This window comes from Stegodyphus dumicola, chromosome X2 (assembly GCF_044657685.1).
Source record: "Stegodyphus dumicola isolate Sdum_Otavi_A_Nest chromosome X2, ASM4465768v1".
NCBI classification, from domain to species: domain Eukaryota; kingdom Metazoa; phylum Arthropoda; class Arachnida; order Araneae; family Eresidae; genus Stegodyphus; species Stegodyphus dumicola.
In genome coordinates this window covers 5,309,372-5,331,308 of record NC_140781.1, presented here as the reverse complement: position 1 = coordinate 5,331,308, position 21,937 = coordinate 5,309,372, and the positions used below count along the sequence as shown (strand labels likewise).

The window sequence follows — 21,937 nt, the reverse complement described above, 5'->3', positions numbered from 1 at the left end:
ACTAGCTTTCGGGTTGTCATGGTATTGTGAAAGCATTGAAGCACGTGTAAAAGCCGCTCGTTAAGTTGAAATTTGCTTTTGTTAGTTTTATGCTTAAAGAAAATGGGGACGATGGGAAAGAAATTGAGTAGATGGGCTCAATGTCTTAAGGGCTTGAGAAGGTAAAGGTCGTAAAATTTCAAAATTTTGCGAAAATAGATATCGCATTTCTGCCGAGCAAACTAAAATTTTTTAAAATTTATTTCATAATTACTTTCATTTACATTCCTTGGAAGAAATCTTTGTTAAATGTTTTGAGAATGTATTTTGACCACAAAGTATGGATGGCTTCGATGCTACAGAAGAAACTAGCGCCTTTGGAAACGCTTTAGAAGGGTTAAGTTCGTGCCTAAATTGAAGCCGAAGTCTACTTTTAAGTTATCAATAACACGTTTTAATTTGCCTAAATTTTTTTGCCATTTTAATTTCAAGTTTTTGACCTATACTGAACAGTTTCATGAACATTATTAATAGAAACTCGGTGGTAATGCTGGAATGGTTTCAAGAACTTATGAGTAAATATTCTTCTTCTTTTTACTTCTAACTATGATTCTTTTCGAAAACTGCGAATTAATTTGTTTTTCTGAAGCACTTGAAGAAGGTTCATGTAAGTATGCTTGTATTTCTTTATATGTGTTTTTTGATGAACGAATTTTTTAAGAACGAAGGATGGTTTTGGTGTTACAGATGAAACTAGCTCTTTTGGGTATGCTTTAGAAAGCTTGAGTTCGAGCATTAGTTGAAGCCGAAATCTATTTTTAAATTATCGATTACAGTATTTGCTTCGCTTAAATGATATTTTGAGATTTTAATTCAAAGTTTATGACTCATACTGAACAGTTTCATAAAGCATTATTAGCAGAAACTAAGTCAGCGATAATGCTGCAATGATTTCAAGAAATTATGGTAAATATTATTCTTATTGTTTCTTCTAACTATGACTCTTTTGGAAAATTGTGAATATATTTGATTTTCAGAAACATTTGAAAAAACTTCAAGTAAGTATAGTGGTATTTATTTACATGTATTTCTGATTATCGAATTTAAGAAAAAAAGATATTCGTCAGTCCATTGTTGTGCCTTAACTGATGAACGTTGTTAAACATTATCAGAGCGTATGAGGTTTGATTTCTGATAAACAAGCGGACTTTTTCTAGTTTTCTCCGATACATCATGGATATGAATTAATATCCCTTAGAAATCTTTTAAGACAGCATCTTTTTGGATAGCCCTCGTGGCTTTGTCATAATCAATTAAACAAACAACTAACCGTAACTTTTATGCTTCAATCAACTAAAATTTTAAATTCGCATATTTTATAATCTATGAGAGCAAGCGCAATTTGTTTTAACGTCTTATGTGCATTTCTGCACAAAATCTCAAAATATAACAAATGTTTTCTAATTTCTTAAATGTATCGTATAAACTACAGAAAAAATTTGAACCTTTAACGTGCTTAAGTTTACAAACATTGCAAATTCCAACATACCACAAAACTTGTCAAGAAAGGAAAAGAAAACAAATTTCTTGTAAGAAATTACAAAATAATAAAATGACGTTTTTTTCAATTGATAATAAGTTTGATTGTGCACACAAGTTTTAAAATTAGGCTCATAAAGAGATCGCCCAACATTTTAGAAAATTTATCGATATTGCACATGGAACATTTTGTACTTTGTCTACCTTATGTGTGTTCGGTCACTATCTAATCGATATATATATATAAGGAAGTGAGAGAATTTTCTATGTGCAGTTCTCCAGAAAAGGGTAATTTCGGTTTCTTAAGAAGGTTTTACAGTTTTCTAGAAATATTTTCATTATTTATATGTTAGATAAATAAATGAATTATTTATATGTAAGATAAATAAATGAATTATTTATATGTAGATAAATAATATGAAAGAAAACTACTAACTTTAGTTTTGCAATAGCCCTTTTATTCCTCATTTTAATCTAGGTACTTCGCTTTTCTGTCCTAAATATAGTAACTATTCAAAACATATGAATCTAAACTGCGTCCTTTCAAAATTAATCCTCGTCATACAACTTTATGTAACGCGCAGCAATGCAGATATATTTCAACCAATCACAAATTAAGATTTCTATTTCTAAAACCGAAATCGTCCTCTTACAAAACCTCCATACTAGATAACTACGCACTTTCCCACTTGCCTCCATCGAAATAACACGTCGCTGCTTGTCTTTTTATGGTCCATTTTTGAAGATGTGCTAAGCTTCAAAAATTGTAGGTTGCATATTGCGCCCATGATGATGTGGGAATAAGAATATATACTTCAAGAATTAGTTATCCAGTAATAAAATTATGTGATGTATCTAAGGCCAAGTCTATCCGCAGTATCATTATTACATCTACTTAATTATCACTATTACATTTACATTTAACCATCTCCAATTCATTACAGCATTACCTCTACCTAATCTGTTACAGTATGTATGTGTATGCATAAAATAAAAAAAATGCTAATAAAAAAAATTCAAACTTAGTTTGCTTTAGTTTCTTAATTGTCTAATTTAGTAAAAGAGGCATAATTGATTCTGTCCTAAAAATAAAAAATAAAAAAAAAAAAAAAAAAAAAACTTGTGAAAACCGCTCTACACGGCGTCATTTCAAAATTAATTCATGTCATACGATTCTTAAATAAAGGTAATGACGAAGATAATTGCGTAACACTTCAGCCAATAATAACTGCAAATTTGCAAATCGAAGCTTAAAATAAACCAATTACAGTAAAGCTAAACCGAAACTAAGCCATTCTGAACCAAACTTTCATTAACTTGAAAAAAAGATAGGCTCGTTTCATATATATTTTGTTAGTGAAATAGATGTAGTACATTTGTTACTCGATTTCATGTTAGAGTTTTACATATTACGTAAGTCTAAATTTTCAGTATACCTCCCAGACTTCTAGCAGCAGCGTTAGTTTCCGAGTAGTTCGTTTAAATTCACCCAATTTTGTTGCTTTTAGTTTTTATTTATTTATTTTTATATTCATTATACTATATGATAGGGACATACAACACATGTAATATTTTATAAGAATTTACTTTATAAAATCATCTAACAATTAAACATAAAAATATTTCTTTTTCGTAAACAAACTATTTAACACAGCTTTTGTAAACATTCACAACTGGTTATATTTCTTTCGGGTTTTAAGCTGTTTAGCTTATTTTACTTATGTTTTCATTCTTTTTACCAAGAAATAGGGCTCACCAATGGCCGAGCGGTGAGGCTGCTGAAAACGGTTAGTTCAGTTCGGGTTTCAAATCCTTGTGAAGGAGCTGGATCCTTCACAAGGAGCGTGGGCCTTTTTGCGGTTTTCCCTACGTGTCACGTGGATGCGATACACTTTCCCTTAGAAGTGTTTCTTCAAGAAGGCATCCTCTCCTTAGGCAGGCAGACCTATTTTGAAGAAATGTTTAATTCCAGTTTGCTGTTCAGTGTCCCGTATTATCGTGCATCTTGAAGAGTAATGTAATTTCCGAGATGTTTGGATGAAATTTTGGCAGCTTAGCTTACTTAACAGCGAAATTTCAAGTGCATGCATAGATCTCTATCTTTTGTTATAATAATTCTTTTACATCATCGTGCAATCAATCCATTATATAATTATTAAGTCAATGGATTTGCACATTTTGAGAAGAAGTTTCCGTGATTTGACCCATGTTACATCGGGCCTTTCTTCGCCCCTCTTTTTTAGTGCTAAAGCCTTTTTTCGTGCATCTTCATCATCTTCGTAACTGGAAGTTAAATGTATGTAGTCTTTGCGTCTCTCATCAAAGCCATTGCCATTGACTGTAATGAAAATTACATCGGTTGATGACGTCTTGAGGAGCCTTTTATGGTAAAGCTAATGTCATTGGTGTTTCGAACTATAATCGCTCGTAATGCCGTTTGCGTTTTATGCAGGAATACTAATAAGCAATTTTCTGCCATTACTCATGGTTTCTTCGCGAATTTTCTTCTATCTCGTCGATTGTGTTTCAGCCTTTATCGTTTTAATTTCAGTTTTGCTAAAAGTAAAAAGTTTGTGAAACTTCCTATTAGGGTTTCTGCAGTTTCTTAAGAAACAATTTTATTTTTAACTGAGTGTCCAGTACATCTTTTCCGAAGCATTTAAAGCTTCTAAAATTTCACTGAACAAAATCGTCGCCTGGGGGAAAACATCAGAATGCATAAGTTGTTAAAATTTTTAAAAGTTAACTCTAAAATGCGTATTCTGTCATACAGTACCCGAGTCTTTTAAAATCGCAAAGCTAGAATATCAACTGAAAAGCTGGAAATAGATATTTATCTTATAAATGATTATAGTTAATTAAATTATTCGGGTTTATTAACCTGATTTTACACATAAATGATTATAAGTCATTGGTTAAAATATTAGAATAAATACTGTAATGTTAAAATAAGTGTAATTATCAATTTTCAAGCATAAGGATATTAGGCTAGGAGAAAAGAAAATAGTTTCAGTCCAGGTAAGTTTCATATTCATCGGAAACGTCCTTAAAGCGTACCTTACGATTTATCACTTTTGCAACTGAATATTAACTACAACTGAAAACTGATCGATAGTTTTATATTCTTATATTCTTCTCATTTACATGTTTAATAAAAGCATTCAAGTAGAAGAGAAAATGAAAGCAGAAGGGAGGTTACAGAAAAATTTAGTTATAGTCTCACTCTTTTGGGTAACATAAACTAACGAGCTCTCAAAAAAACTGTATGAAGAATTATCCCCAAGTCATGATAACGACAGATAAAGTCAGAAAAAAGGTGTAAAGGACCCTTTATTCAATCACATATATTTGAACAGACTGGGTTTACATGAAGTCTTGGGGACACTTGGGCTTGCATAAAGCTAATATTTCTGGCTTAGCTCAAACAGGTAATGTTGAACTTATAAGGTATTTCTCCCGCCTTCTTAGCATGCCTTCGTACTGCAGTGGTCAGCACGCTCGACGCGAATTCGAGAGGTCCGTGGTTCGATTCCCGGCGAAGGCGTTGCTCATTTTTCACATCATTTGCTTTTAAAAAATACCTAATGTCTCTATACAGTGGCGCCCGAACTAAAAGGTGGTGGATGGTGATTCTCCACACCAGGATTTGAGGATTGGGTCTCCTAAAACTCCAGTCGCCGTTTAAAAGAGGGAGTATATAAGGTATTTCTCCCGCCTTCTTAGCATGCCTTCGTAGTGTAGTGGTCAGCACGTTGGGCACGTATGCTAGAGGTCCGTCTTTCGATTCCCGGCGAAGGCGTTGCTCATTTTTCACTTCTTCCTGTTTCAAAAATAGCCTAATGATAGCTTAAATAGCTTAGACAAGCTTAAAGTAAAACGATACTTAATCTAGTCTAACGGCTCACAGGATAGTTTAACTCGCAGGAAGGCTCTGACTCGTAGAAGCCGGTGGAAACAAGCTTAATGGCTAGAAGCACTCAACGCCACAGAATCAAATCGCTAGTAAGTCAAAGTAACGACGTGGCTCTCAAGCAAGCATAACATGCTCTAAAATCACCTTCCAAAACCTTTGCTTAAATGCTTAAATAGCACATTTTTCTCCCTTAATTTGAATACACGCTCGCTATCTGATTAGTATTCTGGCAGAAAAGCGTGGACGTACATTATAATACTGCAAGAAACATTTCCAAATGCCAAATAGTCGCAGAAATTAATAAGTAAACAATTAAAAAAAACAGGAACAAGTAAAATGTAAATAAATAAGTAAGGAAAATAATTGAAATGTTTTAAAAGAATATATTTAAGGCAGTTTAGAATTTCAAAAATCATTGAATCAATGCGTATGATCGTAAATTTGGTTACTTGTTTATTAGATGGAATTTATGAGCTCGTTCGGAAAACGCGAAGAGAGCTTGAAGTCTGTGCTGAACCATTTACAGAGATGTGGAGAAATTTTAAAAAATAATAAATAAAAAACAAAAAGGTAGTAGCAGTGATCTTCTTCAGAATGAATTCATAGCAAAGCACACAGGAATTTTCTGACCCAGTAGAAGTGTACCTTCCTATAGCAAGACCGAGGAAACGCCCTTACAGGAATGCCCTTCTCCAGGATTTGAATTCAGATCGAATTAAGAGCGTTCAGCGATCTTACTCCTCGAGTGACTAACACTAGCAGACTTTGTCTTTAGTAGTGGGTATTCGGTGTTGTTTGCAAGCGAACTAAGGAACACTTGCTCTCTCAAGTTAGGATATTTGGATATTAGAAAGCACATGAAGGATATCTGCCTAAGGGGACGGAGGCTTTCGTGGATGACTTTCTAAGGTAAATTGGTTCATAGTCACGTTACATATGGGGGAAAAACACGAGAAGCAAACACGCAGACAGGCCTTTCGTCTGGGATTGCACCTGGGACGAACTTCTAATATTCAGTGGTCTTAACCATTCGGGCACTGGTGGCACTTCTCCGTCAGGTACCTAATCATACAAATGAAGCATCCGTAATAATTCAGTTTTTTGGAAATGTGAACAACGAAGTTGGAATTGGGTCGAATTATTTGGATTATGGCTGAGCATACTAGCTATATAAGCAAAGGGTATTTTCGTAAAGATCTCCCTAAAAGAAATTAGTTCGTTAAGATTACACATGGACAAAACCATAAAATTATCTTTGCAGCCAGTCCGTTGGCTAGAATTTGAACCCGGATCGAACTATCATTGCTCAGCGGCCTCATTCATTTGATCACTGGTGAGCACAACAGAGTTTGAAACAGTTCAATTTTAAGATATCGTGACCTTGGTTTTTAACTTAATTAAGAGCGTCATCTTTTGTGATTCACCACAGTCGCTGCTTCCGTAGAATTCTTTCGTGACCTGATAAACAGGTGCCTTATGCCATTTGATTAGTTACTGAAAACCACTTAAGGGCTGTTAAAAGGTGAGAGAGGTTTTTAGGATATTTTAAGGAAAATTGGCTCGTATTCTTGTTATAGTTTGGAAAAAACAAAATGATTTTTATTTGAAAAACTGCACGTATTTTAAATGGTCTCAACTAGGTATGTCGTTTCTTGCATCATCGTTATCCTGTATGAATATGTGGAAGTACACTTCGTGCATTAAATAGTACACTTGGATCAGTTCGAAAATCATTTTGAATTTTATTTCGTAAACTAACTGCATCTACTTTTAGTTGTGAAATTTGTTATTTGATTTAATTCGGTAAATGAATGTGTTGTTAAGTGTACGGCTGTTTTGAGTACCTCTGGCTGTACTTCTTGTGTGTTGTGCATTCAACCAGTAGTATGCTTATTAGCTATGGAATAAAATGTGCATTTTTGTGTCACGGGAACATGACTGTAGTATAAGATATCTTCCTATAATATAAAGATTTTTAGAATTTTTTTCATTCTGGCGGCATTTTTCAAGGATTAAACTTTATTTCCCTTTAGTCTTTTCATGTCACTTAGTAAGCTGCTCTCTTATAATATAATATATACAATATAATATATAATAAACGTTAATAAATAAAATAGCTCAAGTCAAGCCATAGGCTTTATAATTTACTTTGTTTTGAATATATATATAATATATAATAAAATATAATATATATATTATTTTGTAACCACTCATAAATTATTATTTTACATTTATGTTGAGTGATTCGGTCAGCTAGCAGATCATAAAACAGTATTTTGAAAATTAAAAAAATCTCCAAACCACGCCGCATTGCCAAGTCTAATTATGTTTTAAAATTGTTAACTGTTTATCTATATCATTTAGGAATTTATTTATTTTCAAATGAGCAGATTCATATATATTTTTTCTGGAAAAATTTACAGTTTGAAAGACTTTATTTGTTGGAGTTCATTTGTTAGGTTCATTTGAAGAGGCTTTTCGACGGCTAGGGAAGCATCACTGAGCACAGTTGTGTAATAACTCATATTTTATCAAGTGCACTAAAACCCCCAAAAGATACAAGTTTCTATTATATATGAACATTGTTTTGTTTGATAATACATGAAAATACGTGAAATAATTTTTGCTATGTTGACTGTTTACAAAGGTTTGAGATAATAATTGCGTTAATAATTAAGAGCATGGGATGTTTAGTGATTTTGTAGTTCATACAAAATTTAATGATGTGAAGGAATTTTTTTTTCACTGAGTTTTAAGAAAAGTAGCATCTACCCATAATTTAGTTTCTATTCTTAGTAAACGAGTTTCTAATCAGAGTATTAGGCACATTTAACTCTTCCATTGAATGCATAAAAATTTCAGAATTCATTAAACTTATTATTTGAATACGATGTGTTTTAAAATATCAATCTACGGAAATAATAATTATAACAAGGATGATAATTTTCATTCAGCTATTAAATCAAATGAGACAAAAATAGTTCCGTTAACGATTTACATTACAGCTAACGATTTACATTCATTACGAATAGAAAACTGATGCCTTGGAAACAGCAGTTCTATTGCTTCTCAAATAATGAGGAGATTTCTCTAATGATTACTTTTTTTTAGGATTTAGAGATAGGAAGGGAAAATGAATGCTGTGTATTCGAAGCTTAAATCGCAACAAGAGGCATACTGCATTTTATCCCAACACTGGTCATTTTGTTTAATTTTGCAAGTATTTACTCTGATGAATCACTTCAAATATCCGCGTTTTAATAGCCTTGCGCTTAATATGTTATATAATCCACTAAATGTTTCTTACCCCCCTTATATATATATTTATAAAGGAAGAAAGGAGAACAAACTAAAAAAGACCTGTGTGGTCAAGAATTTTGCGTATTAAGCTGCAAAATTTGAAAACAAGGTAAAAAGGAAATTCTTTATGCTATTGCTCTTAAAAGCAAATGTGATACTGTGGTTATATATACATACACATATACATACATATATATGTCTAATTAATAATATGTCTTTAAATGTCTAATTAGCTACTTTTTGTTTTAACTTTTTGTCTAATTAGCTACTTTTTGTTACTAACTTTAATTTAAAAGATTATATAAATTTTGATCTTCTTTTGTTTTTGAATTCAGCTTTTTAATTTTAAAGAATGTATCACTTTTGTTTTTACTTTTGAGTTTGAATTTGAAAATGAGAGTGTCGGGGAATGCTTCTTCTAAAGTGAGGATCCCGTTTAGTTGTGTTCTTAATGAACTTAAATTTGAAAGATTATCTTACTAATTTTATTTTGTTTATGAAGGATCTTTTGGCTAAAATCGACTAATGTCTCTTTACATTGATTTAGATTGTACGTGACTTGTGATCTGGCCCTGCAGAATGTTAATTGGGCCCTTATTTAGACGAATGACGAAACACTCTCACCTAATTAAGTAGTTGTTAATTGATAGCAGATTGGTTTGTTCTCCTTGACAAGCCAATTAATCTGCTGTCAATGACAATAACTACTTTTTTAATTTTTAAAATGTTTGCTTTTGATTTTTATATTTTTGCAATTCAGGATTTTTCTTTCTACTTTTGGGGGAGGCTTTACTGCAATAGAGGTCTTGAAATACTAATTTAAAATATTAATTAAAATACTGCATAAAAATTTATTTATTATAATAATTTATGGTCTTATTTGAATTTCTGTTCCTTGGAAATAGTATTAAAAAGTTTTGTAATGATAAATTATATACATATATATATATATATATATATACATGCATACTTCCCCTTGAATGATATAATAGTGGTTGGTGAAGGCTGACTGCATGTCCGAAATACAGGCTGCGATTTCGAATTCCAGGTAAGACTTGGCTGTATGCATCTATTCTTTTCTTCTTATCACGAGTGCAGTGTCTGTGTGCGCCCTGCGGTGCGGTTAAGGTATAAGGTATTTCTCCCGCCCTCTTAGCGAGCCTTCGTGGTGTAGTGGTCTGCCCGCTCAGCGCGTAATTGAGAGGTCCGCGGTTTGATTCCCGGCGATAGTTTTCATCTTTCCTGCCTCCAAAAAAATTACCTAATGTCTTTACAAACATCCTTGATGATTAAAAGGCTAATTATTTTACAAGTGTCTAGCCACTGGATGTAAAACTTACCGCTGGGTGTAAACTGTATGTATGGTATATACGTTTGTAAGCGGCTGCTGAGGTGTCTAATATTTATCGACTTGATTCTTGTGCATAATTAATTAATACTAAAATGGAAATTGTGCAAGGTGTAACATGTGTAGTAGAAATAATTGCTGAGTGGTTAATTAATTACGGAAAAGCACATTAGGGATAGCTTAGGGGTATTTGTTTAAATGATTACGACAAAGCACGCGAGAACTTTCAAGCTTAGGAAGCATGCCATCGTTGAGAAATTTCTTAGTGAATTTGGTTTATATTCATGGAACACAAAGAGTGTTATTGGTGAGATTTTACGCATGGGCAAAGATACCTTCGTCGAAGAATTTCTAATGGCCTACTGATCTCATTTGCATTTCAGACAGAGAGCGCTTCGTGCAGTCAGCTGTCTCAGTCGCCAGTAGCTGAACTCTGGTCAAAAGAGTCATAAAGCAGCTTTTAGAAGCTATATTTAGTGGCTACTAAGCTGCTGTTTATTCTTTTATTTAATCGACTGTGGCAAACCACTCGAGGGCTAGCCATGTAAAAGCAGAAATGCCTTTCTGGAGGACTTTCCAGGAGAAAGTGGCTCGCATTCATGTTATACATGACGAAAATGCCTATACAGCCTTTCCATTCACCTTGAAATCTATAAGGTTATTTTCATTCACAGTAAAAATTTATAATGTACTATAAATATGTGTAGTATGTAAAAATTTATAATATGTATATTTCAAATCAAATTAGATTTCACACTTTCTGACAATGATTCTAATTTTTGGCTGAGAAAAAATAAAAAGGAAAGGAAAAGGAAAAAAAAAAAAAAAATGGAACTGAAGAAAACACTTTTTTTTTTTTTTTTCCAAAAAATGCTTTTGTTTGAAAGGAAGTTGTAAAGTGCATTCCAATGTATATTTTCTATATTGAATTAGAAATTCTGGTTGCTGGTTGCATTTAAAAGGCATGAAGCTAAGCCTGACTACATTCTGAGATCACTATGGCTAAAATAAAATGTGAATAATATTAGAGCTTTATTTTGGCAGCTAGCATTATGAGCTTTTAAATTATCACACGTAATTATTACACAAAATAGCTTATAAGACTCCCACCTTACCAGAGGTCTGCGGTTCGATTCCTGGCGAAAGGCGCTGCTAATTTTTCATCTCTCCTAATTCCCAAAAAATACCTAATGTCACTAAAATGGCGCCCGAACTAAAAGGGTGTTGGATGATGATTCTCCTCACCCAGGATTTGGCGATTGGGTTCCCTAAAAACCCCAGTCGCCCTTTAAAAGGGGGAGTATAAGGTATTTCTCCCACCTTCCTAGCGTGTCTTCGTGGTGTAGTGGTTCTGCACGTTGGGCCGGTATTCCAGAGGTGCATGGTTCGATTCCCGGCGAAAGGCGTTGCTAATTTTTCATCTTTCCTGCTGCCCCAAAAATACCTAATGTCTCTAAAAGCTTTCTGCTTTATGTAGTAAGTGAAGAAAAATTTTAATTATGAAAGAACACACAGATTTTGAGCAGTTTTGAATGTTTCGAACGGCTGCGAATAATTGTGCGATAGAAAGAAAGTTCAGTCCAAACACACTATCGTAGTTTGAAGCTTTCATATCAGTCAGAGCAGACGACAGACCTGGATATTCAAAACTCGGGCAAGCAGAGTAGAAATTATTTCTCTAACCACTCAAAGCACGTTTAAAGCATCTGGTATTACTTCTAGATCTCCCAGAATATTTATTTTCTTTCCTGTTTTGAAATTTTTTTCTGCACTGTACATGTGTTATTTCTGTTTAATATCGTTTATATGTTAATTATTATTATTGCTGATTTTAGTGTTATTTTAGATTTTATGTGTTATTTGTGTTTACAGTTTTTTATGTGTTTGGAGTTTTTTTATGGGACCTGGGAAAGCTCAAATTTTATTTTTCCAGTGTGAATTAATAATAATTTCTTCTTCCTTTAAGCCGTTTGAGCTCAAAGAAGATTTCACAAAGCGAGAAATTCTGCACATTAAAACACGTATTGATGTTTTTCTGTAAATAAGCAAATTAGAGTTAAATTTATCATGGAATAACAAACATAAAACAGAATTCTAACCAGTTTTCATTATAAAAGGCAGTTGTTTTAAACTTTATGCAAAATTCTTATGTGATTCAAATGATTTCCCATTTCTTTTCTTCAAAAATGAAATTTAATTGAAACAATAATTAATATAAAAATTTAAATACGAAATTTGTATGCACATTCTTGCAGTATGGATGAACAAAATGTTAAAATGCTGCTACTAAAAAGAAAAATCTTTTTGCTGTAGTGTAAAAACAGTGTATAGTAGTAGTTGTATTTTATTTCCTTATTTTATGTTTTATGCGTGTTTATTTTTAAATGAAGCGAAATCTACGTTAGACGGAAGAATAATTTTTGTATCCTAAATCATAAGAGCCCACCAGAGGCCGAGCGGTAAAATCGCTGAACACTGGTAGTTCGGTCCGAAGTTCGAATCCCGTGAACGGGCTGGCTGCATGGGCGTTTTCATGGTTTTCCCCATGTGTAACGTGTATACGAGCCAGTTCTCCTTAGAAAGTCCTCCACGAAGGCATCCCTCCCCTTAGGCAGATAGCCCTAGTGTGCTTTGCCGTATTCTCAATACAGACACCTAAATCTTAAGCTATTCAAAAAATAAATTTAAATAGAAAATATTTTAAGTACTTATTATATTTTAACTATTTAGATTATATGAAATTATTTATTACGAAAAGTATAAAATTTAAAACTTTATCATCGAAGAAGCGTAATAAATTTTTTCAAATAATCTGTCTTTTCAAAGAAAAAAAATCCTTTTAAATTTATTTTTAATCAAATTTAACGGTTACCTAGAACTAAGCGATATGTCGTACCTTAATTTCGTAACTTCCTTCACCTAGTACTGCTATAAGAGGCAGCTCTAAAGGAGTTTTCAGAAGATTACTTCAGGTTTTGAGAGGCAATTACGATATGGCTGAACAGTTACTAACTAAAACTTAAATTATTAACTTGAATGAAGCTTTTATGTATTTCACACGTTAATATAAAGTGTTCCATACATAATTGTTTCATTGTCGACTACCGTTAACGAATAAAATCTTTCAAGACAGTATTGCAATGATTTGATTAAACGTACCAAGAATAAAAAACTCATTTTCAAGTAAAGAAAGAAATAAAAGGAATCTTTTCCGGCTTCTGTTTTGATTTGTTAGAAATGTAGTTTCTTTCGCAATGTTACTTCCTTTCATATCAGTTTCTTACGCTCATTATCTGTAAGTTGGTCCGCGATATCCAAATTTTACGTGGGCAACACTAATAGTGCATCGTTTCATCCACGCACCAATTAAACCGGATTGGTTTTTAGGTGCTACTCTCCATATTTAGCTAAATGTTAAGAGGCTAGGTGAAGTTGAACCATCCAATGAGCGTCAGTTGGAAGGAGGAGCGTTGACTCTGTCTTGATGTTTTCGAGTACATGCTCCGAGACGACTCACTGCTCTCATGTGGCTTCTCCGGTATATTTTCTTGTGCAGTGAAACATGCCGGCTGATGGAAAGTTACGCTGCATTGATGTTATTGGCCGCCCATTCTCTCTCCCTACTCACATTTTCCGTAGCTCAACGTCGGATATTCTTCATAGGCACATCCATGGACTTCGTCATCATGGTAGGACGCATTAATATGTTGTCAACTTTAATCATTGACTGAAACATTTATTCGAGATTAATCGTTCATAGAATTAGAACCACCTCAATGAGGAGCACGCGCGTGTATATTTTCGTGTTGAGTGTCAAAGAAACTGACTCACTTTTTGATCAAGTCCTTCTTTTTTCCCTTATTGTGTTTGAAGTTCCACATGCTTCTTATACTACATGTAAGACTCTTTTCTAGCAAAAAGTAGCCAAAGTGTTCTTTGAATGTTATTTTAAATATATGCATTTCGATTAATGTTTGTTTTGCGTGTTCGTTTTAGTGGAATAACTAAATGATTCTATTCTTGTTTGCTTTTCATAGATAATGTTACCTTAATTTTTGTGATGATATTTCTTTATGCTCCTCAGAGACTCAAGTTTTTTTTAGCAAAACTTATCGGAGCTTAGTAATCTGATCCGTTAAGGTGAAAGTATTTTCTGTGTTTACCCAGAGTATTTGGATGTAATTTAGAGTTTAAAAATTTCTTCAACATTTTATTGGACGAAGATCGACTTTGGTGAAATGCGGAAGCATCTGAAAACTCAAAATGAATATTTTGTAATATTTCATAAATTTTGAATGAAACACAAGATATGATAAACGATTTAGTAGAATTTTTAATCAAATGATAGCAGGTAATTAAAATCATTAAATTAAAAAAATATTTTTATATAAAAACCTTTTAGCAAAAACTGTTTTGCAGCGGGAATAAAAGTAATAAACTTATGGAATTCGTAATTAATATAGTCCTGAAAAGAATCGCAACTGTTTTTCTGTTCTAAAGTTTTTCTAATGTTGATTACAAATGAGATTTTCAGTTATGCCACAAAATAAAAAAGAAAATTTCTTTCAGTGACTGAATCTGAGGAATGAAGCATTTTCTAGTAATATAATTAGTAATTAGAAAAATATTTTATTAGTCTGTATTAAACTAAAAAATTACTAATTCATACCTATTGCTATTTTTGCTTGGAAGATTCAATAATCACAACGAGAGAAAAAGCTCAGTGTTCAGAAGATATTATTGACAAATATTGCAAACCTAATTAAAAATAAGTGCTCAACAACTAAGCTTTTCAATGTGTTTGATACCTTTAATTGCATTATTTTTTAATAATAATGAATCTACATTTTTTATCGCTTAGAGACTACCTGTTTGTTATTTTGAATGCAAATATTTCTTTTTCTTTCTTTGCAAGTGTATTTTGCTTACCTGTTTTTTCTACTTTCTCTCTCTTTCTATATCCGTCTATAGTTACGTATATAACTGTTAACTAAGGTTTTTGCTCCTTTGTTTTGCGTTTTTATTTTTTTATTTATTATTTTTTTGCTGAATAGGAGAAAAATTGTAGTTTCTCTAGCGCGGAGCGCTAATTTCTGCTATTTTTAGCGTTATTTTTTATGCTTTCTTCGCTTAGTATATGAGACCTGTTGCTAATAATTTACATCCTTTATCCAAGTGCGTTTCCTTTTTTTAATGTTTGTTTTTATTTAATAATACGCTGAAAGTAGCAAATGTATTCAAAACATCGCATTTGACTATTAAATTTAATTGTCCCCCCCAGTTCAGAATAGTATCGAAAAGAAAACGGAGCTGCAAATTCGAAACATGATTTCCTTAAACGAAAATACAGAGTGGGAAAAATCAGAAAATATATAATTAAAAAAATAACTAAACAAAAATTCATTCACGTGATAGAAATAGTAGTAAATGAAAGAAAGCAATAGGTCGTTTAACATTATTTACCTAAGATGAATATTGGTATAAGTGGAAGGCTGTTATCGATTTATCTACATTAAGCAATTTCCTCATACATCCTGTTTAGATTAAAAAAGGAGAAATAAATAATAAGAAATAAATTGCTCTAATTGGAAGTCTTAGCATTTGAAATGCTCATTCATATTTATCTTAAACGAGCAAGTTCTGTTCATTATATTACGAAAACATTAGTTATTTAATCATTATAATTATTAATTTAATAAAGTTCCTAAATGAAAAAAGTATAAGTTTAAATCCTTGAATAGTTCAAATACTTAGTTTTCAAAAAATACATCAAGCATTGTTTATTTTATAAACCCTTTTATATTATTATTATTATTTTAAATTAGTATTAAATTTAGGAAATAAATGTGTATTTTAATTCACATTAAATTAACAGTGGACTGATTACTTTCCAATTTAAGAAGCAGGCATACTTTTTTTTGGCTTCTTTGATTCTTACTTTTGTTTATTTATCTATTGTAAAGGAACAGCAGTATTTGAACTGCGTGGCTTAAGAAACAGTATATTTTCAAACATGTAAACAAATATATTTCATGCCAAGAAGAATACAAAGATTTTATTGGCATTACATTGCGCTACTTTCGAACTCTCACAAAAGCTTTCAAGTCATTTATATATGATTTTAATTCTTCTGAATGCTTTCATATGCTTAAACTCATAATAGTATTCTTCCTGGAAAGCTTCTTAAAATTCTTTCAGACTGAATTTTGATGTGTTTATTGTTGTATTGTTCTAATTTCGATAATTATATTTTTTTTTTGCATTTATTAAGTATAAGCGTTTATTGACATTATTTTTATCCTTTAATAAGATGGTAAATTAATGCTTGATAAAGGAAAGCTATCAAATTTCAACAATTAATTATATTAGTTTACAAATTAATACATTATTGCATTATCCTTTTACTGTTTAGTCGGTATATATTTTATTACCTCGTTATGCAGGCTACATGTTGTAGTCGGCTGGGTAAGTCTAGAGAAGTCTTAACTGCTTTCATTACCTAGAAAAAACAGCGGACTTTTACAAGGGAGAAGGCCACGGAAGGACAAAGTGTTAAAAACACTCAAGACAATATGTTCAGATTTATTCAGTAAAACAAACAAAAGAAAGTTGCATGCTGAGTATTTTATTTTATGAAAAGTGAAATGAAAAGGTTGAATTTTCGTTAGTGGATTTGCACTTTTAATTTCAATATATCACTGCGGGAAGAAATATCGGTGGGACCTCACGTGGTGCACTCTAAGAAGCTTCTCATGATGACAAGATAAAATGATCATTGGGTTCGGTCATACTTCGGTGAATGCCTAATCAGCAAATAACCTACCATTGAAAAAATGTTTGAAGAATTCACAATAAAAAATATCGAAACCCTTTATTAGTTAAACAAAACTAAAAAGAAATAAGCCAACTTAAATTATTGATATTTATGATAAATATCAATAATTTACGTTGGCTTATTTCTGTAGTAAGTATTGTGTGCCTTAGTATTTAGTTCAATACCATTCCTCGTAATTTGATTTAATCCTGCGCCTATGGTCGATGATCTCATAAGCTTTGTTTTGGTACGTACGTATGCGATGCATACGATTTTAACTTAATGAATTACTTGGCGTTCAAGAACAGAACAGTTTATATAATCGAAATAAAATCAGGCTATTATCATCTGGCATTGAATTTATTCGTACTATTCATTAAAGACATTACTTACTTATCATTACAAATTTATTTCCAGAGTGAATGTGTGTTTCTCAAAATGAGCATTATTATTATATTCTTTAATCTGCAAGGTGCGTTGTATATTCTTTTAAATTGTAGTTCTTTAATTTCTTTGCATCGTGTTCCGTATTTATCGTGTTCTTTCTTAAAATTTTTTTAATCGCGTTCCGCTGCTTATGAAACTCTGCAGCTGAAATTTCCCTTTGGAGAGGAAGGTTTTGAAAAAGGTATATACTTTCCAAATTGTATGCAAACATTAAAATGTTAAGGAGCAAACAAAAAAAGTTCTAGCCAAAAACAAAAGGGCTTAGTACGAGATGTAAAAAAATCTTAGTACGAGATATGTCCTCTTTATGCTGTCAGTTATTTCATTTGGAAGCAAGTAGCATGTATGCTTCGACAACTGTTTCAGCTAACAATGGTCTTGGAGAGCAATTAGGTAGCTATCTAACTTCCTGACTGGTGTCATAAGATTTCAGAGGGATTAGAGTTTAGTGACAGAGTCGGCCAAAGCATTCCTTGATGCGAAAAGCATCAGTTGACAGGTACAGGTAAAGCTAGGCCAGCATCTGTGAAGTACTATAGGTGATTAAGGTATTGTTGAACCTAGCTAACTGTTAAGCTTCCGCCGAAAGAGGAAGAACAGCCCAGGCGACGGTCCAAGAGAATCCCACCCTTCTTTACCTTCCAGTAACGTTTCGAGAGGACTTTCGGCTCCGTGCATTTCCCTTGGCGCACAAATATTGTATGCTTACTAACATCCATATCTTCTCCAAGTTTTGAACTCGGGCTCAGTATGGCTATCAGCGTCACTAACCACTAAGCCGGCTGGGCGGCTTAGCGGATAGTGACCTGTTTACAGTATGCGTTTTATGTTGGGGGAATATTTTTATCCAAGAAAAGAAAGGAATGATACACTCCGGTAGATTACGATTATCCACATTTCTCACGGATTCTTCTCTTTCTAAGGTATCATTGTGTTCTTATGATGTATCGTGAGTGAGAGCATAGCGTATACTCACATTCGCCCTGGATAGCATTGAAATCCACTTTTTGTACTGTTTGTAACATATTGTGTCTCCCATCTCAATTAAGTGTATTCAAATAACCCATCCTGCAAAATTTCCTTATATGTGATACCTACTTTTCATAAGGAAATATGTGTTCTTCTTCTTGGTTAGATGCTTCATGAGGCCTATTGCATTTCTTCATTTTCGAGACGAAAGGCTAGAAAACGATCTTAGAAAGAGATTGCAGCTGACAGATAATTTTGGTCTTCCAATAGATGCAGATTTTGAGAGAATTTAATTCTACAATTTACGAATGATATTGCGATTAACATTTAGCAGTCTTGCCGTTTCAGAATATGACAGGACAGGAAGAAGTGGGCGGGACACCTAACTTACCAGTGTCTTTACAAGTATAGTTTCACCGCATTAACTGTACATTTTCGTCCCAGTTTTGTTGCAGAACACTCCGGGAAGACAAAGCCGAGGCCTACCACTAAACCACTCGAGAAAACTTTCGGTTGATCATTATTTTAAGTGACCCCACGCCGCACAGACATTATATACTTACGATCAAGCCTTCTCCGTAATTCGAACACAGGCCAAACGATATGGCAGGAAGCAACATTAATTACTTTATCGATCAGAGCGGCATCCAGAATATGACAAGCTTGATTCCACTATAACCTACAACTCATTATCTTAGAAAATCAGGCAGATTATTTCTCCTGATGTATAATTTATAACATTTCAGGCTCAATGTTTCTGCGTCTGCTATGCTAAAGCTTTCAAAAACCACTGAATTTATACAAGTTAATGTTGTAAGAACCTCAGTGATGTATGCTAAAATATATATTGCTTAACAATTAGCAAAGCTCAGGCGCTACCTGATGTACCTTCGGGAATTCACAGATATCGGCCTTGCTTGTACTTGCTTTTAAAGAAAAAGTGACGGTTTTCGTTTATCAAACTTGCATGATTCAAAATTTTGCTTCCTTTAATATGTACCACTGCAGTTTTTTTAAGCTATAATTAACGTCCTTGTCCCCCTCGAATGATGGTGTTTAGTGAAAAAACTTATTATCATAACTTTTTGATAATATATGTACTTTAAATTACATTGTATAAAATCTTTAGTGTAACAACTTTGGTAATAGCAATCTTCATAAAAATGATAGATTTCTACATTTATTTAAAATTATTTATTTCAATTATTTTGCATAAAACGTTGATAATTAATTTTAAATTAGTAAACTTCCAATAATAAGTTTTAAAGTTATAGGCAATGTATATAAAAAGAGCTAAATGCAGTAAAAAGTAATGAAAGTATACTTAAATTTAAAAGCTTAATTTTTAATTATTGTTTCGCAAAAGGTGTAGATTAAATGTTATTGTTTTTATTAATATCGCCTAAAAGGCTTAATTTTGATTTTTACAAATTATTAAAAGGTTTCATTTTTTTTATTTAAATTTTGTTCCCTGGCTTGCTTATGAAAGCATTGCTAAGATCATTTGTTAAAGAAAATTTAATTTTAGAATGATTTTCCTCTGAATTAAATCTTAGCTTTAGCATTTAACTTTTGAGGGGTTGGAATAAGTTAAGTTTTGTGCTTAATATTTTCGCATAAAACTTAAAAGTTCTTTCGGGGATTACTTCAGTCATTGAAACACTACTTTTAAAAGCTTAAATTAGCGTCAGATAATTTAAGCTCTTAAATCAGATATGCTAAGTATTTTTTCCCACTTGACGTAAGAGTAAATCTATCGGATTACTTCTCTCTGCTTTATTGACATAATTAATTTTTCTTTCTTTTCTTCTATTTAATACGCTAATTTTAAATTCCATCTCCTATTTCTTACATTTCCAGTAGGATGTTACGTTCTAGAATTTTTCTTTCAGACAATTATTTTCTGTTAATGCATTAACTTATAACTTGAATAATTTTGTTGCTGCCTTTCTCGAATATCTATTTTCTTGCCTTGTTTGAGGTAGCTCTATTTTCTCTCCGTAGAAAGGCTGCCTTACTATTTTTATCCGTACGCGTGTAATGTTACCATAAGTACTACGCGTTTTTACTTTTACTTTTTTTTTTTTAATGGCCGGCAGCTTTATTTAATAGCCATTAGCCTTGCGCTACTACAAGTGTCGGAGGTGGTGGCCATTTCATTATGTAAGGCGGCCGCCCTATAAAGGGACGGACAGTTACAACTATGCCTTCGCTAACCACTATACCGACTGTGCTGCTTACCCCCTTTTTTTTGTATGAATGAAACATAACGTTACACATATGTTATAACCTATACGTTAGTTCTAAATGCACATTTCTTAAAAGAATGAGCTGCTTGTTAACGGAATCAAGGCTTATTAATTTTTCAAAACGATTCTCGCGAAAATATAATTCTTCGTAATGCGATTTTCGTTTTGCGAAACTATTTTTGTGACGCTTCAAACAATTTTTGGTGCACATTTATAACAACAACAATTCTACCTGCATGATTTTTGCTCATTTGGAAAGAATTTGTATGCACTAATTTTGAACACACCATTTGAAACACTTATATTAGCTACAAAATAGTGCCATCTGGAATTTTCAATAGAATTTATGTCTGGTTCAAGGTTTGAGTAAGCGTCAGGCAATCGTATATCGTCATTTGCTTGTAGGCGAACTTGCTTTAGTGCGTGGTAAGGCGTAGTTCATTGCACTGCAGGTTCATGTTCCAGAGTTGTTGAAAAAGTGTCCTCGGAATTGTTATGCAGATATTGGAAACAAATTAAGAATAAATTTTGATTTATGTATTCAGATGAAAATATTTCCTTTCGACAGATTATATTTTAAAATTTAGTTTTAAGTTTTACTGTTATAAGTTTGTGTTATAATATGTGTTTAAATTTCTCACTTATCTTTGCCTTTTATATGTATCTTTTAACCTTAGACATTCTCATCAGCTCAATATTTTAGAATACCCAGTTAGAGACTCACAAAAATACACATACAGAGAGACAGAAATTTTACCTGTAAAATGTACGTAATAGCGGATCTGTAATCATGTAGGCAGCCAGTCTCGTAATCTTAATTCCCACAATTAAAATTCTCCTTTCATTTTTCTCCTCCTGTAGAGCAAAGAAACATTTCATCACTGAAAATTTCAAATTTTAGGTCGGATAAATGTGTATATTGATTCTAAGCACAATTAATTCGTTTTTACAATGACTGTAACTTTGCTGAAAGCAAGAAAATTCCGCAAGTAATAAAAATGTTCCCAAACTCAGAAAGTGACACCGTCGGGAAAGCATGTTCTGTAGAATTTCTTTTTGTTTGTATTTCCTTGTAAATACTTTTATGAAACCGGAAGTTTTTTATGCAGATCACTTTTATAGAAAATAAAGATATTTTTATTTACAATTACAATAAAATAAATAAACAAATATAACCAACTCTAAACTACAGGAGTTAAATATAATGGACGTTGAACTACAGAAGTTTGTTAATATTTCATATAAAAATTAGAGAAATATATGAATAAATATTTTTTAAATAGAAAAATATATATTCACATATTTCTACAGTATGCACTGCTAAATTTATCTTACAATTAAATTTTTATTCATTTTTATTTATTTATAATGTATGGTAT

General features: G+C 32.4%; 1 protein-coding gene and 1 non-coding gene across 3 annotated transcripts in view; both read left to right on the top strand.

Moving 5' to 3' along the window:
* LOC118195083 (uncharacterized) overlaps positions 1-21,937 on the top strand; it is an 82,500-nt gene that overhangs the window by 48,112 nt on the left and 12,451 nt on the right. Inside the window, exon 1 of one of the 2 annotated variants that reach the window (XM_035366318.2) lies at positions 13,456-13,768. The exons of the other annotated variant lie outside the window; for it this stretch is intronic. Within the exon in view, the coding sequence (XP_035222209.2) occupies positions 13,642-13,768 (127 nt within the window). The 5' untranslated portion in view covers positions 13,456-13,641. Of the gene's footprint in view, positions 1-13,455; positions 13,769-21,937 lie in introns of those variants that run through there. 2 annotated transcript variants of the gene reach the window in all.
* On the top strand, positions 4,990-5,062 carry TRNAS-CGA (transfer RNA serine (anticodon CGA)). The gene has a single exon. It is a non-coding gene; the product is annotated as a tRNA-Ser (tRNA).